This window comes from Cryphonectria parasitica (assembly GCF_011745365.1).
Source record: "Cryphonectria parasitica EP155 unplaced genomic scaffold M406scaffold_8, whole genome shotgun sequence".
NCBI classification, from domain to species: Eukaryota; Fungi; Ascomycota; class Sordariomycetes; order Diaporthales; family Cryphonectriaceae; genus Cryphonectria; species Cryphonectria parasitica.
The window spans coordinates 1,435,919-1,453,379 of record NW_024468916.1 but is presented as its reverse complement, the minus strand read 5'-3'; the positions used below and the strand labels follow the sequence as shown (position 1 = coordinate 1,453,379).

Below are 17,461 nucleotides of genomic sequence, written 5' to 3'. Positions count from 1 at the left end.
TCTCTTTCTATACACAGGTCTATACGTGTATATATATATATAACCATACCTATTTGTCTCAAGACTCTATCAAGACCGACGCATATGTTTCTCATACCCCGCGTCTATAAAATGAGTTACCTGGTTCAGTAGGTGGTCGGAAAGCACCCCAGCCGTCCGCCGTCAATGACCACGACGTTGCCATTGCAATAAGCACCCGCGCGCGAGACCATGTACAGAACAGTGCCTATCATGTCATCCTCATCGCCGGTTCGTCCGACGGGAATCAGAGATTTGACCACAGAAATGTCGCCCGTGCTGCCCTTTTCGGCGCCTATTTTGTGGAGGATGGGCGCCGACATCTCAGAGGGGAAGAGTCCCGGCGCGACAGCGTTCACCCTATGATGGTTGTTGTCGTCAGCCATGCTGTATCATGACGAAGAAGAAGACGAAGAACACTCACCGGATGCCCCAAGTCGGCAACACAATAGCCAGCTGCTTCACCGCATGCGTCGTGCCCGCCTTGCTCTGCCCATACGCATACCCACCAGGGGCCTTTCTGTTGAACCCAGCGATGCTGCTGGTCACGACGACCTGGCTGCTCCAGCCCAGATTGCCCTTCTTGTTGCCCTTGTCGAGCAGGTCCAGGCACGCCATCGCCGTGTACCACACGCTGCTCACGTTGACCGCGAACGTCTGTGAATACTCGGTCATCGGCACGGCCAGGTTCTGGGCGGCCCAGTCCGCGGCGCTGAGCTGCTGCTGCTGCTGCTCCTCCTCCCCCTGGGAAGCCGGCGCTGGCGGTGCGGGGACCTGCGGGCCCGCGATGCCGGAGTTACAGAACAGGAGGTTGAGGTAGCCGACCTCGCTTGCGATCTGCGAGGCGACGGCGGTGAGGTCGTCCTGGGAGGTCACGTCGCAGGTGACAGGGATGATTACCCCGGGGCTGGCGTCGATGCTGGCGGCGGCCTTTTGGAGGACCTCTAGGCGGCGGCCTACTATGTAGACCTTGGCGGCTCCTGCTTGGGCGAGGGCGCGCGTGATCATGAGGCCAATGCCTGGAGGAGGGACGGGAGGGTTAGAATCTTGGGGGTCTGTGTGACTTGAGTAGGGAGGGGTTGGGGGATTGGGACTGACCTGTGCCACCTCCGGTGACCTGGAGTTGTGGAAGGTCATGTCAGTAATTGTGACTCAAAGGATGGAAGATGAAAGAAGAAGAAGTCGAGGAGGAAAGGCAGATAAAAAAGGAGATAGATCAGCTGTGGCATCTATAGATCGTATACATTGGTCTCAGACAGTAGTGCTCAGTAAGATTGAGTGACACCATCATTCAGCTGTGACATGTGAAGAAATGCAACTACATACCAAAGCCACCATCCCCTTCACGGAGAACAGGTCGGTGGGATTGCCGGATGTCGATGAAGCCATGGTTGAAGTGTAATAGCAATAACTGAGGTTCTTGATTGAATCTAGTAATGGATGACGCAGAAAAGAACAAATCGATATAGGAATAGAGTTTATGTGTATATGCTACGGCAGCTCGAGAGTCGGTCAAACCTGGGATGACACATGAAGGTAAATGATGTCTCTAATATATGCATAGGAGTTTTTGAGTTCTTTCCTGGAGGGGCTTCAATAAATATTTAGTCTACTGCTGGGCTCGGTTTGGTCATCAGTCATCGACCAACAGGTTACCTTACAAATGGCCCCCCGCCCCAGGAGGGCGATTGACGCCTTAGCCGCACTCACAGGCGAGGCGGGGACTTAAGATATTCCACTCGCATACATACACTCGGGCAGGGTCCGACGCCCACCTGTCATGATACCACTCGATCTGCTGAGTCACAACACACAGCTTATCTTGAAGGTCACTTGTAGAGTGCATGCATTGTCATTGCCCTGGCGTACATTCGTCCATTGCGTGTGGCTCTGCTTGAACAATGGTCCGAAACGAAAATGGCACTTGGGTATCACTTTAGTCAAAAACAACCCGCTTGCCCTGGAACGCAGCCGTCTGTTGCTGCTCCTTGGCCTTTCTCCTTGCCTCCCAGGAAGGATGTAGAGGTCCCTCGTTGTCCTTCTTGGGCGCTGCCCGTGGCCGTCTCGGCTCCAGGGGGGTCAAGTTCGCGTTGTCTTCCGCCTCGTTCGCCGACCTCCTCCCAAACGGATTCTTGATGCCCTGCTTCCATGGCGTTCTCGCGTTCCCATCCACAGCTCCACGCTTGAGATCCCAACCGGCGTCCCGGCCGGACTTCTCCTTGCCCAGGTGCTTGGCCTTCTCCTTGAACTTCTTCTCCCAGATGGCCTGTCTTGCCCGCTGGCCTCTCCTGTTCTTGCGTGCGGCCGGTGCCACGTCGATGTCTGATGCCTCTGATTCTGAGCCGGAGATGTAACCACCCATAAGACTAGGTAACGTCGTTGTGTCTTTGGTTCTGGCCAGGTTGACTTTCTGAGTCACTTTTCGTGCCTTGGGCGGTGGTGATATTGCAGACGAATCGGAGGCGTCGTCCTCATCAGAGTCCTCAGTTACCCCCTCTTCCTCTTCTTCCTCGTCCTCAGAAGCAGACTGGCCCACTTCTTCACCGTCGTCCTCTGATGCCGAGACATCTGTAATCTCCATCGGATCAAGTTCCTCATTGGCAGTGTCATGTCCTTCCTCGTCCGAGCTGCCGAGTCTGTCATCAAATCGTAATATGGCTTTCTCCTCTTTCTCGTCCACCTGGTCATCGTCCGACAGGCCATTCCACTCAGTCTCGTCCTCTTCCAAAACATCCACATCCTCGGAGGAGGAGCTTTCGTCCTCGGATTGTACCTCCTCCTGCTTGGGCTTCTTCTGAGACTTGGACTCTGTCTTGTCCGCTGGTTGCTTTTCTGTGCCATCGGTATCGCTCTTCTTGTCCCCCTTCTTGGCCTTGCCCTTCTTGTCGGGCATTGGTACGCGCAGTGCCACGCAGATTTCGATAATGGCTCTATCCAGGGCCTCTCGGACCTTGTTCTGGTTATACAACCCACTCGTTACATTGTGCAGTGCAGCCCGCTCCTCTTCCGATATATCAGGCTTCGGTATGCCATTTTTCACGCTCTCTGGAAGTTTCGGCGACTCGGCCACGGCCTTGATCTTCAGTAACGAGGCGCAGAGGTGGGCGTTTGCGACAGATTGTAGGTCGAGAGACTGTATGCACAAGAACTTAGCGCTTTGAATAAATTAAAAGGTGACGATTTACTGCAATGAAAAGCTCACTGACCTTTAATACAGCAATTTCGTTCTCTATCCTGACCTTCTTCTCTGGGGTCGACTTTGGGTCGCGAAGGCGTTTTGCCATGCGCTGTCTCTCGAAGCCCTTGGCCACCTTGAGCATTCGGAAGAGCTCCGTGCTTTGGTGCGCCAGCTTCTCCTCCAACTCCTCTTCGGCTCGCTTACGTTTTGGCATGATATTCTCAGGGCTGATCGTACAACTGCTCTTTTGGGACACCAACTCTCGATCGAGTCGAGGCGTAACTTTTTCTTTGCGCTGCCTGCCCCAAAGTCTTTTATCAGCATATCAGACTTCCGAGTCTACTAACAATTGCCCGCATAATATGTGAGCCAAAATGTTAGAGAGTCTTCTAGAACCATAGAACCCTGCAAGCACTAAATAGGCCCTGGAACCTTTGGAGGGGCGGCCCCCTCCCAAGTATCCCCAATTAACCCGGCCGCCAAAAAGTCGCGGGTCAAAGGCGCGTCTGTATCTCTCCACTATTGTTGCATCCGCGTCTCGAGGCGTCGTTGCCCAAAACTCCCCTAGATTCCACCCTCGCTCCACGCCCAGTCGAACGCAGCCACGCACCGCAAGTCAAACCAAGGCAAGCAGGTCGGAGAGCGGAAGCAACTGCGAGCTGTCCTTCGGATCGGGCTCAACTCACTTCCTGCGCAAGGGGATTTGCTGCCGATATTCCTCTTCTTGTCTGTGGAGGGTTCGAGAAACAAAGAAAACCGAAACGAACATCCAACAAAGTACTCGGCCAGTCTCTCGACGTCCTTTTTCCTTCACGCTTTCTCTCTTTAAAGTGTGCAGCGCGCACGCGCAGGATGATCGCATTCAGGATAACTTCGAATTCATCGCGTCTTGGTCTACACTGTGCTCCCTAAGATCTGTTACTACAACGACTATTAATTCTATTCGTGCACAACTTCCGCGATAGCTCACGACTATAATTGCTCTCGGATCTTCCTCGACCTCGGATCGGTGAAGGCTACAATAATTTTGCAGAAAGTCTCACCTCGACCTTTTATCTGCTTCACTTGGCGCTTATACACTCCTCGCTACCTCCTCTTCAAAATCAGCCACTTTTCAAGATGATGTCCTCACGGAACATGAACAATCTTCCTACCCATGGAGCTCCCTCAAGAGACGACTTTGCGAAACTGGACGAGCGACAGAGGGATCAAATAAATGATGTCGTAGGTGAATCCCTTTTCCCTTCTTATTCATCTCTTGTTCCGCCCAAGGGCCGGTACTGACATGCGCCTCTGCAGTTCTCCGTCTTCGACGTCAACAAGGACGGCCGCCTCGACTACCACGAGCTACGATTCTGCCTGCGCGCCCTAGGCTTCGAGCTGCCCAAATCCGAGACATACCCGTACCTCGTCAAGTTCGGGATCCAGCCCATCGACTGGGACCCCAAGCGCGAGTGCACGCCGGTGTGGCGGGAGTTCACGCTGCCCATCTGGCAGGGGATCGCGGGCACACTCATGTACAACCGGGACCCGGTCGGGGAGTGCCACCGGGCGTTCAAGCTGTTCGACGTGGACGGCAAGGGGATCATCGCGCTGGAGGACCTGCGGCGGACGATGCGTGAGATTGGGCAGAGCATGGAGGAGCAGGAACTGCAGTCGATGATTAATGAGTTCGACTCGGAGGGGAAAGGGGGCGTTAACGTGGACGAGTTCACCAAGATCATGATGACGAGGAAGCAGAAATAGGATTCTGCTGGACTGGCTACGGAGCAGAGAAAGGGCGGCAAGGCTGCGAGAAGATGAACAATATTTGTCACCGTCAGCCGTTGTGTTGTCCCCTGCGCGCCCCGGCGATGAGGAGGATGGCTATCACTCGCTGTATTACGAGAAGATGAGATTTTATTTTGTATACACAAAGCCCACAAGAAGAACGGCAAGGTCATGATTGATTGGTTTGGCACCACTACGATGGAAAATAAATAGCAGTTTCAAGCACAACTCTATACTTCGAGTCTAAATCCACCAGCCAGCGCCAGAATGTGAGAGGGGGGGGAAAGACAAGAGAAACTAGAAGACTAACAGGGAAGAAAAAAAGAAGAGAAAAGCGAAGATACCAAAAAGTAGTAATCGATTATCATGCGATGCAACCAAGGCTAGAAACACCACCTTGCTCATGAGAAGATTTTGGGGAAGAACCTCGGCGTGTTCTTCTTCCACTCCTGGTAATCCTTCCTATTGCCATACCGCTTGTCGTACTTGTTCTCCGACAGCGGGATCCCGCTCACCTGTGTAACCAGAAACGTAGTGAAGAGCGGGCTGACGTAGGCCAGGGCCAGGGCGCCAGCGATACCAGCCGCGCCGCCGCCGAGGCCAAGGCTTGCCTGGACAGCCGGGTTGACGAGGACGCCGGCGGCGGTAGTTGCCAGGCCGGTCCAGAGGGTGGACTCGCCAAAGTAGTTGGGGAAGCGACTAGGGTAGTTAAAAATGACTCGGTCAGTATGGCGTGTGACCATTTACTCGGGCGGAGGAATAGGAAGAGTGAGAGAAAGGTGGGAGGGGAAGTGAGTGAGTGATGAATTTTGTTGGGAGTAATGAAGAAAAGGCTCACCTCCTGCCCCAGAGCCCTCTGGTCAAGAAGTCCTCCTCGTGCTTCTTCTCCTGCTTCTCCCGCAGCCATTTCGCCTTCTGCCGATCAGCCACGACCTCCGTGGTGATACCGCCCACCCACAGCGCGATCCCGAGCACGTCCGTGACCCTGACGCCTGCAGGGAGGGCGGTGGCCAGCACGCCAGCCGGCACGGCGTTGAGGGCGACCACGGGGAGGCAGATGAGGGAGCACCAGGTGGCCTGGGCCATCCAGGCCACAAAGAATTTGGGCGGTGACTTCTTGATCTCTTCGAAGCGGGAGTCCTGGCCTTGTTGAAGGACGCGCTGGAAGAGGTAGGTGCCGACTGTTTGTGGCATTGGTGTGCCTCCCGAGTTAGTGATTTGTTCTCTTGGGAGGAGGTCACTGCAGCGAAAGAGGAGGAGACCTACGCCTTGCAGCCCAGACGCACACCGCTACGGTCAGGGCGACCTGCCTCCAGTTCAGTGCGGCGGATGCCGGGTTCGTGAACGGCGCGAGCAGGCTGGGGAGGGGCTTGGCCATAGCCGCCGCACCACCGGCATACCTGGCCCGCAGGGCGGGGAGGTAGAGGCTCAGCGCGACGACGGAGATGTGTGTCAGGGCGCCGGAGAAGTCATAGAAGCGCTCTGACTGCGCGGCGATAGAGGGGACGGCGAAGGCGGCCTGGATGGCGAAGGCAGTGCCCACGGCAGGGACGGCGGTCCGGAGCAGCGGCGAGGAGAAGTTGGTAAGGTGGAGGAGCCTTTGGAGGAGCGCCATTATGAAATCCCTTGAGCCTTTCTTCCAAGCTGCACAGGGGCAACCCAAACGGTCATGCGATTGGTGAACCTTGTTGAGGTGTTGAAGGGCGAATGGAGCAGGAGGACGAGAATACTTGGGCAAGGTGGGATTCGTGATTTCTTGAATTTTATTATGAAATCTGCTTCCGCTGAGTCGTGAGCTCACAGAGGCCCTGGAGCTGCTGGGAGCTGGGAGCTAGAGCTTGTCTGTGACGTGATGGACAATTGACAATGGACCTCAAATCGTCCCGAGCCCCGACGTTTCTGGAACGTGGGAGGAAACGGTTCACAAAGATTCTAGGCATCTGCGGTCTCAGATGGTTCTGTGCCAAGATGCTCTCAAACCATCACATGCTAATACAAAAAATTGAGGTCAAAGGCATCATGAAGGATTACACTGTTCGATGCGCTCACTGATATCGATTTGTCGTCGCGAGATGGACAGTCGAGATCGAATTGGTCACTATTTGCGGCGCAGACGGCCCCACACAGGCAGCTGCTGGTTCGGAGGTGACGCGATCCACCCGGCCGGAGACCCGATGGTTCCGTGCCGGACGTCTACTCAATCCGAAGTTATCCAGAGTGGGATTCTTATTCTTTTTCTTAAAAAAAAAAAAATCTCTTGTGGGACAAATATTACTTAGTGATGAAGATTTTCAGGACCATGTGGTAGACTTGTTTTGGTCTTGGAATCGGACAAGTATCTGGGAAGGGAAAAATCCGGAGAAATTGCCTACACATTGATTAATTATTTCGCTGCGTCTGGCAGGGACCAGATATCATTCCTGTTTGAACCACGTACCACGCCAAGATGCCCAAGATCAATACTAGTGTCAATGCATTCCGTCTTGTACAATTGTATCGATCGCTTTCAACAGCAGAGCTTTAACAACCGGGGAACAGCCTTTGGAGGTAGCCAGATGTAAAATTGGTTGTGACTTGGGTTTCAGATGGTTGGTGTCGGCGTACTTCTCCAGCAGAGATCTGACCATTTCCTTGCTATCCATGCAGATTGAATCCACCAGAGGATCATCGCCGTGGTCGTCGACGCAGCTGTCATTTGCCGTCTCGTCGAGGTGTTACATCGCAGTTTCCTTGCAGCCTCGATTGCATGCCAAGTGCAATGGAAATCGTCCTGCAGTTGCCAATACAATCATCCTATTTGATGGCGTGCTTGAAGTTTTGTTGGCGCTCGTCACCTTCAACGGCGATGGTTAACCAGCCAGGGACAGCATCCGGTATGGATGGTTCAGCGACAGCCTGTGCTATTTCAATTTGTCCCTGATGAGGAGCTCGACTGGGCAATTGGGGTTGATTATGAGGTGAGTGGCATGAGGGGACATTTCCCCCGTTCTTGTCTTGACATTAACCCCTGCGATGTACCAGCCATGATACCAAAAGTCTAGAGATATGGATTTACAGTAGAAAATTGGTGACACTAACACAGTTCGAAAAAAGGCCCTGAGGAATATGTATATCGGGTTAAACAACATGCTAGGTATGCCGGAACAATAAATACATATCAAGCACATTTACCATGTGAGAACGACGATGTACGCAAAACACATATTTGATACAGTCAGGACTAGTCTGAACTGACCGTTCTTCTACGTGCACATGAGTAAGCTAATACCTGCTGTGTTGCGGGGTATCCATGGGCCCTTCATTTTCTTTGCAGATGACAGTGTGATGCGGTTGCGTTATGGCGCTATCGAGCGCATCCTACGTTCTGATGGATTGAGGATTGGGTGGGAGACCAAGAGAGGGGTCGTGGGGGAGGAAGCTTACCTGCAAAGTTGTATGTAGTCGTCGTCAGAGGGCTGTAGGCAAGAGGGAACGAGTGGGGCGCAGCTGCCCCGGATTTTCGCACGGGAAGCTGTGGGGTCGACGCATGCTAGCCAAGCAAAGGCTGCTCCTAGATAGCAGACCCACAACAGCTCCTCCCTCGTGGGCACAGTAGGAAAGAGCAACTGCCAGGGCCATTCACTGCTTTTTTTGCCCTATACGCCTATAGTCCTTCTCTTTTCCTTGACCCGCTGACACAGCTGTCATCAACGTGGTGACATCGAGAGGCACTCAGCGTCAACTTCTATATTGCTAACTATAGCAACCGTGGCCGTGCTACCTCTTTCTGGACCCAAGGACTGACGAATGTAATTTCACAACCCTTGAAGAATTATTGATCAACTAAGAGTCTTAAGCTTTTGGCTTCCCTTTTCTTCGGGATCCAGGCCCAGGAGAGGGATACATTGTGGCTTGATTAATTTTTTTTTCGGGCACACGGACTACTACTGTACAGCTCAGAGAGAGGGCCTGTAGGAAGTGAGAAAGAAAGGGGTGCGGGGTGGAATGTGCCAGCGATACGAGAGAAAAACCTGTTGTTTACCGTGTGAAGTTGTGTCTTGTCGTCAGATGTTGCTACAAGGAATGTTTGATTTGTGGGATCTATCTCGTTTGGTTGCACTGTATTCATGAGCGGGGAAGGTCCATCCGGGGTTGTAGCCGACCTGGCGACGTAATGAATGGTTGCATGTGCAACAATCCTTGCAGCAGGTAACTCGACGTGACTGGACAACAAATGATTTATGCGCCCGCACATTGGTTGATTGATACATGGCCTGAGGTTCCAACCTTTGGGGCACCGGGGGGAGCCTTGTCGCACGTATCCTCTGATCCGATGGACAGCCACACAACAAGTCGCAAAGCAAATCGATGTACTTCTCTAACGCCATTTAATTATTTCTTGTTGATTTTGTTCATTTCGGGCGATACCGGTTTGTTGACAGCCGTGAACCACTCCTTGTCTGCCTCTGGATCCGCACAGCCGGCACATACCGAGAGTTCGGTTATTATGAGCACGGCGTATCCGCTATCTATTCTGAGGTCGGTGCTTGTTGATGTTATCATCACTCAACGGCGTTACTTCTAGGTCCGTAGCTTCTGGCAAGTATCCGCATTGCAAACAGAACTCGTAAAACCGAACGAACATTGCCAGGTGAAGCAGAAAGGAGAGCGAAGCCAAATTCAATTAATCTGCGGGACAATGTGCTCCAACCAGCGAAAAGGGAGAGGTGAGGAGGGGAGGGGAAGGGGGGGGGGGAGGAGTAGAACAGCCGTGGCCCCAAGTCCCATCCATGTTGGAGCTATGTCGGTACTTGGAGTCAAGTACTCTCTCTCTCTTCCTTTGAGCTGGCTCCCGAGTCTGTTCTTAATATTATTAGCTTGACCTGCCCACCACCATTACCCCCTCTCAACCTCCTTCTCCTCATGTGTGATCGATCGACTCCTCTTCCCCTCCGTGTGTCACATTACGAGGCCCTCTTGGCCCTCTTTCTTGTCTCTTGCTTTACTACTGCACTTTCGTTGTGTTTTCGACCAACGCTTGACAGAGCTTCATATTACTGGAAGCGCCTCAATTCCCTATACAGCCAATTCGAGGTATCGAGCCACACGCTGCCGACAATACAGGCCCCACTTTGAAAGCACCCCGCCATCCATAGGGCTAGTCAGTCCGTTGCAGGGGGACGCGGACGACGACGACGACGCCGTGGCGGCTTATATCAAGAAACATTTCTGAACGGAAAAAAGAAAAGGGAGAGAGAGAAGAAGAAGAAGAAGAAAAAAAGAGAATTAAATAAGTAAAGGATTCGGGATAGATTTGCTGTTTTGCCTCTTGTAAGTCCCCGAAATCGCTGTGTAATTCAAATCGGTGACCGTGGTGGACCCCCACGGGCGATGGACAGCCACCACCAGCCCTGGGGAGAAGGACGGAGCTGTTTGTGCTTGTAAGCTGGGATGCCATATACTGCTGCTTTCTACCTTGCCTCTGATGCAGGTGCAGCTGCATCGGTGCAATCTTTGACAGCTTCAGTACCTGCATCTCTTGGTTCAAGTTGAGCCTCTTCGGCCTCCCCCCACCCGTCTTCTCCTCCAGCTGCCACTTTGTATACATGACCTTCAACAGATGGGCTACCCCCCGGCAAGTTCCGACGGACAGACAGGGCGTCCTCACCATGAGCAAGCGATTCCATCTCGGGAAATCACAGGCTTTTCTGTCGGACGAGTTTGTGGCTGCAGTCGCTCCTCGCTTCAGCTGGTCCTGCACGGCAATCGGGGAGTTTCACTCTCTCGAGGCTATCCCAAATAGCTGCGCAGTGTTGCCCGGTCGTCAGGCTGACAGCAATCCGGTCGGAGTGACTGTAGACCCTTTTCTCTGCCTACTTCCCTTGGTCTGACAGCCGCTCCGACCAGAACGCTGAACATGGTAGTACGCCACGGCTGTCTTGTCGCTTCCCGAACTATGGCCCATCATGTTGAGGAAGCAGCATCTCCCATTGCCTTGACACTAGAGTTGTGTCCGAAGCATTCTGCTGCCGGCGAGCATAAGCTTTGAGATGGCATTTTCGAAATGACTGACGATTAGCAGCTCCGACCACACCTATCGTTATCCTCTTTTTATTTTGGCTCGTCCTAACAACATCATTGTTCGACTCTTCCCCCAAGAGCAAGCGTAAACCTCGAAAAATCCTCTGCCAGCGAGTTCCCTGCACTATTACTAGTTCGGCATGTCCAACACCATCAAGCAGGCGGCAGAAAAGGCCCGAACAAAGACCTCCGAGGTCATGGGCGGGGCAAAGAATGCACAGAGCGAGGGGGCCGCGGTGGCCAACGACTTCCTGCACACGCCGTACATGAGGGCAGCACTGCCCTTCATCAATGGGGGTCTCAGCGGTATGGTGGCTACCACAGTCATCCAGCCCGTAGACATGATCAAGGTCCGCATCCAGCTGGCAGGGGAAGGGATTTCGACGGGGCCCAAGCCCACCCCCCTCTCGGTGACTCGTGAGATCCTGGCTAAGGGCAAAGTCGGTGATCTGTACACTGGTCTGTCAGCTGGCCTGCTCCGCCAGGCCGTGTACACGACTGCGCGCCTCGGGTTCTTCGACACATTCATGGGCAACCTAACGGCCAGGGCCAAGGCCAAGGGCCAGCAGATCGGATTCGCTGAGCGTGCGACAGCCGGTCTGACAGCGGGCGGCCTCGCAGCCATGATCGGAAACCCTGCCGACCTGGCCCTGATCCGGATGCAGAGTGATGGCCTGAAGCCTGTCGACCAGAGGAAGAACTACAAGTCAGTTATTGATGCCCTCTCACGCATCGCAAAGAGTGAGGGCATCGGCGCGCTGTGGGCTGGGGCCACACCAACTGTGGTGCGCGCCATGGCCCTCAACTTTGGCCAGCTTGCCTTTTTCAGCGAGGCCAAAGCACAGCTCAAGGCCAACACAGACTGGTCTACCCGAACACAGACACTCAGCGCCAGTGCCATTGCTGGCTTCTTTGCATCCTTCTTCTCGCTGCCCTTTGACTTTGTCAAGACCCGGCTGCAGAAGCAGACCAGGGGACCTGATGGGAAGCTCCCATACAAGAGCATGGCAGACTGCTTCACTAAGGTGGCCCGACAGGAGGGCCTGATGAGATTCTACCGAGGCTTTGGAACATACTGTAAGTGGTGACTCATGCCCTTCTAGCTAGCCAGACTGTCCTCTTTTTACTGACACGGAGGTTAAAAACAGATGTGCGCATCGCGCCACATGCCATGGTGACACTCATCGTGGCAGATTATCTTGGTTGGATTACCAGGTAAAGCCGAGCTAGGCTGAATGGTCCCAGATCCAGTGCACACTTCTGGGTGTTGGTCGCAATTTTCTTCTTTATCTCCTTTGTCCTCAGTGTTCGTTGTGGCCCTTTGGCACTGGTGTCTTTCTTTCCTTTTTGGTCAAGGTTGAATAATACCTGGGCGATATAGCAGTCTTTCCTGATTTGGATATCCTGAGGTGGCGCATTGCTCAGCTTCTGTAGCGTGAGCAAAAACACCATAGTACTATAGGCAACAAGAATCGAGATAAATCATTTTTCTTATAAATGTGAGCTGCTGCTGATGGCGAGAAAGGCGAAAGAACACAAGGACTCGGAAATTAGACTCCTAGTACCTTTCCTTTAGTACTATCCCTAGGCTTATCGATAGCACCAGGATCTACAGCACAGCACACCCCTGTCCACTGAGCCTCGACCCCACGGTGACGATCGAGGCTGGGCTGGTTGGGTGGTTGCATAAGAGCACCATTACTCCTTCAGTCCCCCCCCGGCAACCTCTTTCAGGACAACCTCCAGGACAGACCACACAGTGCACCAACCTGCTCGACGACTCCTTCGATTCTCTGTGCTCCAAATTGATAGCACGATGCCAACTGGCGATCCGGAGCTATGGACGCGGATTGGGACGAGGTAAGATTTCATTAAACCACCCCTCTTCATTCATGTTTCACCACAGAGAACAGACGACGCTGGGTGCGCGCAGAGAGATGAACAAGATATTTTCCAAAGGTCTTTTGTCTACATGAAGGGACTTTGCTAACCCATGTGACAACTCTTTTTTCTATAGTTGAGTCGTCAACTCCTCCCTCCACCGGGAGGACAGTCGGTGCCCTCGGTCGTCACGACGCTCGCCTTCGATACTACACAAGAATTGTTATGGGCTGGGAATGGATATGTGCGTTGCAGAGATATGATCTATTATGCTGGATGGGAGCGTGGCTCTCCTGACAGGACTCACAGGGACGCGTTACATCTTTCTACGGCAGCAATCTACAGAAGTATACTTCTTTCCGAGCGCACCCACCTGCCGAGGGCGCGGTGCAGCAGTTGCTCTTCAATGACAAGGGCATCATCGCCCTGGGCGGGCGTGGTGTCCATATGGCTATACGAAGGGGACTACCGGTGTGGCCACATATAACGTGAGGACGCCGTCCATTTCTTTGCGGCCAAGTGCTGGAGAGCTGACAACGTTGCTGTTCGCAACGCAGGGCCGATGATATGCGAGACCTCCGATGCATGAGCTTCACCTCGAAGGCAACCTCCGAGATCCTGGTCGCCGGCGTGCAAGATACCATGTTCGTGATAGACACAAATAAGGGGGAGATTGTGAAACGGGTATGCTCTCAAAATCACAATATGCTCCGTCTCTTGGCTGGATTCATGATGATCTAACTTGGTGCCGCCCCCCCTTTTCCCCCCAGATTCCAACCACAAGTCACTACATTAAGATGAAGAAGAGCCGTTATATATGCGCAGCCACTAGTGATGGCCACGTACACATCCTCGACCCAGTCAAGTTCACCGTCGTACACAGGTGGCGGGCGCACTCGGCCTTCATCAACGACATGGATGTCCAGCAAGACTTTGTCGTTACCTGCGGCACGTCGCTTAAGCAGCCGGCCGCAAGTTACATGCTGGACCCCTTTGTCATGGTCTTTGACCTCAAGAACCTGTCCACGATGCCTCCAATCCCTTTTCCCCCTCTGGCTGCCTACATCCGGATGCACCCGCGCATGCTCACGACAGGCATCGTTGCGTCCCAGGGAGGGCAGATCCACGTGGTGGATCTGTTGAATCCTAACACAAGCAACGTGCGCCAGGCAAATGTTGTAGGCTCTATACTCACAGGGATAGAAATTGCGCCGTCCGGAGAGGCTATCGTTCTTGCGGATACGGACTGCAACATGCATCTGTGGGCCTCCCCCTCCAAGTGCCACTTCGTCGATCTGCCACAGCCCACAGAGTGGCCAGATGAGGAAACACCACTACCTATTATCGACTGGAAGGAGAATACTCCTTTGCATTCAATCGGCGTGCCATATTATCGCGAGAGTCTTCTGTCGGCATTCCCAAACATTGCGATATCAGACGTTGGCTCACCGCCGCCCAAGATCACTCAGAATGACATGATCCATATGACCAAAGCGTCCTTCGGGTTCTATGGTCCCAACCACAGACAACAGCACAGGAACCAAGTCGAGAACACGCGATTGGCAGAAAAGGCCTCCTCTGCACAGCGGGCTCCCAAGTTCCTCAGCGAGAAGGCCAGAGATTCGGCCAAGTCCCACTTTGCCGAGGCCGTCATTGAGGCACAGGTGGACAAGGCGGCTCATCAGCTGGGCACGTCTGAGCTCGAAAGCCTGAAGCCGGATGTCCCAGGTCTCTACCAGAACGTGGAGATCCAATTTAGCAAGTACGGTGTGGACGACTTTGACTTTGAGTTCTACAACAAGACCAGGTATGCGGGCCTGGAGAACCACATCGCGAATTCCTATGCGAATTCACTACTTCAAGTATTTCATTTTACACCACTGATCCGCAATCTGGCGCTGCAACATACAGCGACAGACTGTCTCGCTGAGAAGTGTCTGCTCTGCGAGCTCGGCTTCCTGTCCGACATGCTGCAGAAGACAGTAGGCATGTCGTGTCATGCGTCGAACCTGCTCAAATGCCTGAGCAACCACCCCCCAGCATCGAGACTCGGTCTCCTGGAGGAAGACTACCGACAGGGCTCACTCACAAAAGCAAACCAGAGCCTTACGAGGTTCCTGCTCCAGACCATGGCCGACGACTACCGGACAAAATCACCCACTCCAACGGCTATGGAAGAGCTTCTGGCGACCTCGGCCCTGACCACGATCAGGTGCTTACAATGCCGGAACGAGACGTGCAGATCGGGGTCATCCTATGTCACGGACCTGACACATCCGCTCAAACAAGGGCGCGGACACCGAGCGCCCAAGATTACCTTCTCTCAAGTGTTGAAGAGCAGTGTGGAGGGGGAGACCGCAACGAGGGGATGGTGCGTCCGGTGCGGCCGGTACCAGTCATTACAGACCAGGAAAATCATCCAGGGGATCCCGTCCGCCCTGACGCTCAACGTGCCCATAGCAGAGAGCCGTGAGGCCGAAATGGAGCAGAGGTTGCTGTGGGCAACGCCGAACTGGCTGCCGGAGGAGATCGGGATCATAGTGGATAACGGCTCCTTCTTCTGCTACCAGGGCGAGGACCTGAAGTTGCATCTGCAGCGAGGCGTGCATAATATCCAAGTCTACTCCCTCATCGGCCTGTCTGTGAATATAGAGAACGGATCACCGCAGAAGCCACACCTTGCTGCACTGTCTCCCGTGGGGGCTGTGGATCACGGCTCGACTCAGAAACCACATCTTGTGGCCATGGTCAATGGTACATTACCCTTCTCAGAAGAAGATATGTTCTTGTTTTCCTTTGAAATATATGCTAACCTTGTTTTTTCTTCTTCTTTTTAGTGGCCCATGCTGAGCCAGAGGCACCTGGTGAGAGCCGATGGCATCTGTTCAATGACTTCTCCGTCAAACCAGTCTCGGTCGCCGAGGCACTCACCTTCAACACAAGGTGGAAGATGCCATCTGTGCTTGTGTATCAACTCAAAACAGCAAACAACAAGCTCGACACGGACTGGGTCAAGAATATTGACACCTCTGTCTTGCACATAGACTTCAAGTGAGGCAGCACATCTCCCCCCCCCCCCCGGGAACACATAACCCCCGATTCAGCGCTCCTCAATCTCTGCTTCACCAACTGACATCTCCATTTTTTTTACCAGGCCCGACGCGAAAGACCATCCATATCGCGTCCTGAACCCACATACCGAGCGGCCCGGCCCACAGAGTGTGGTGGCTCTCGATACAGAATTTGTCCTTGCCAAACAATCCGAGGTGGAGATGAAGTCAGATGGCGTTAGGGAAGTCATCCGGCCCAACTTCCACGCCCTGGGGCGCGTGTCCATCGTGCGCGGCTCGGGCGAGGACGAAGGGCTCGCCTTTATCGACGACTGGATCCAGGTCAGGGAGCCCGTCATCGACTACCTGCACAAGCACTCGGGCATTCTGGCCGGCGACCTCGACCCCCGCACGAGCAACCACTGCCTCGTCTCGCTCAAGATCGCCTACAAGCGCCTCTGGGTGCTCCTCAACCTGGGCTGCAAGTTCGTCGGCCACGGCCTCAGGGGCGACTTCCGCGTCATCAACATACAGGTTCCCAAGGCCCAGATCATCGACACCATCGACCTGTTCTACCAGAAGAACTATCGCCGCAAGCTCAGCCTCAAGTTCCTGGCGTGGTTCCTGCTCAAGGAGGGCATCCAGGTCGACACGCACGACTCCATCGAGGACGCGAGGATCGCCCTCAAGCTGTACCGCAAGTTCCTCGAGTTTGAGGATGCTGGCATTACCAAGAAGATGCTTAATGAGATCTACAGGGCCGGCGACAGTGTGGGCTGGAAGCCACCTGGGCCGGACCAGCACCCAAACAAACAAGGCACACCAGGCGGGCCCAAGAGGACGGGGACCCCGCCTCTCGGTCAGGTCGATGGACCGTCCACGCCCATCAGAAAGAGCGTCAGCAGTCTCCCCAGTTCGTTGGGTACACCCATGGGATTTACGCCGGGAGGGACAACGTCGCCGTTTAAGTAGCGGGGCCGCACTTCCCGCCAGACTCCGGACATGAAAGAAGATTCAGGATAGTCGGACGGACGGATGGGGTGGATTAGCAGGTGATTATTAGACAGTCTCACAGTCAGGAGAAATACAAACACTACCAGATCATCAAAAGAGGAAGCAAGTTGGGCTATGTTCTGTTGTCCAGGAGATTCAGCGCCTGTTGTTTTCTGTATTGTCTTGCTAAGCAGAGAAGCCTCCAAAAAGTGAGTATTGCTGCCCTCATCCGATACGAGTATGTGAAAGGCTCAAACGAGTCTCTTGTTTCCTTATGGCCAAAATACAGCCGTGGGTATCTGGTGAAAACATCGCAGTGAAAGACAACTCTCCCCGCGGCATGATATTCTTCGTTCCAGCTTGTCAGAAATCTCTCTAGATCGAATATTGTTTTGGGGTGGCGAAAATTCAACGCAGATGAATCAAGCTCCCATCCAGAGCAACAATGCTGTAATTACTCGTGAGACCTCGCGGGTCGTAATATTTCGCATTTCCGTGAACATCGAGACCA

General features: G+C 53.6%; 5 protein-coding genes across 5 annotated transcripts; 3 read left to right on the top strand and 2 right to left on the bottom strand.

The window, feature by feature from the left end:
• Positions 1 to 125: 125 nt before the first annotated feature.
• M406DRAFT_342326 (NAD(P)-binding protein) lies at positions 126 to 1,407 on the bottom strand (the record flags this gene model as incomplete). The annotated part of the gene is made up of 4 exons (XM_040921762.1): positions 126 to 378; positions 443 to 1,037; positions 1,117 to 1,135; positions 1,345 to 1,407. The coding sequence occupies 4 exons, from the start codon at positions 1,405 to 1,407 to the stop codon at positions 126 to 128; spliced, it is 930 nt and encodes a 309-aa protein (XP_040772530.1).
• Positions 1,408 to 4,333: 2,926 nt separating this feature from the next.
• On the top strand, positions 4,334 to 5,341 carry M406DRAFT_347902 (EF-hand; the record flags this gene model as incomplete). The annotated part of the gene is made up of 2 exons (XM_040922340.1): positions 4,334 to 4,420; positions 4,496 to 5,341. 2 exons carry the CDS (start codon positions 4,334 to 4,336, stop codon positions 4,940 to 4,942), a joined length of 534 nt encoding a protein of 177 aa, XP_040772529.1. The 3' UTR covers positions 4,943 to 5,341.
• Positions 5,342 to 5,367: 26 nt separating this feature from the next.
• On the bottom strand, positions 5,368 to 6,581 carry M406DRAFT_265481 (DUF1295-domain-containing protein; the record flags this gene model as incomplete). Its single annotated transcript, XM_040917738.1, has 3 exons — positions 5,368 to 5,665; positions 5,805 to 6,147; positions 6,233 to 6,581. 3 exons carry the CDS (start codon positions 6,579 to 6,581, stop codon positions 5,368 to 5,370), a joined length of 990 nt encoding a protein of 329 aa, XP_040772528.1.
• A 4,585-nt stretch (positions 6,582 to 11,166) lies between these two features.
• M406DRAFT_342322 (mitochondrial carrier) lies at positions 11,167 to 12,245 on the top strand (the record flags this gene model as incomplete). Its single annotated transcript, XM_040921761.1, has 2 exons — positions 11,167 to 12,103; positions 12,175 to 12,245. 2 exons carry the CDS (start codon positions 11,167 to 11,169, stop codon positions 12,243 to 12,245), a joined length of 1,008 nt encoding a protein of 335 aa, XP_040772527.1.
• Positions 12,246 to 12,865: 620 nt separating this feature from the next.
• Positions 12,866 to 17,060, top strand: M406DRAFT_295197 (PAB-dependent poly(A)-specific ribonuclease subunit pan2; the record flags this gene model as incomplete). Its single annotated transcript, XM_040919178.1, has 7 exons — positions 12,866 to 12,886; positions 13,044 to 13,151; positions 13,217 to 13,395; positions 13,465 to 13,591; positions 13,711 to 15,612; positions 15,759 to 15,958; positions 16,062 to 17,060. 7 exons carry the CDS (start codon positions 12,866 to 12,868, stop codon positions 16,927 to 16,929), a joined length of 3,405 nt encoding a protein of 1,134 aa, XP_040772526.1. The 3' UTR covers positions 16,930 to 17,060.
• Between the last annotated feature and the right edge of the window lie 401 nt (positions 17,061 to 17,461).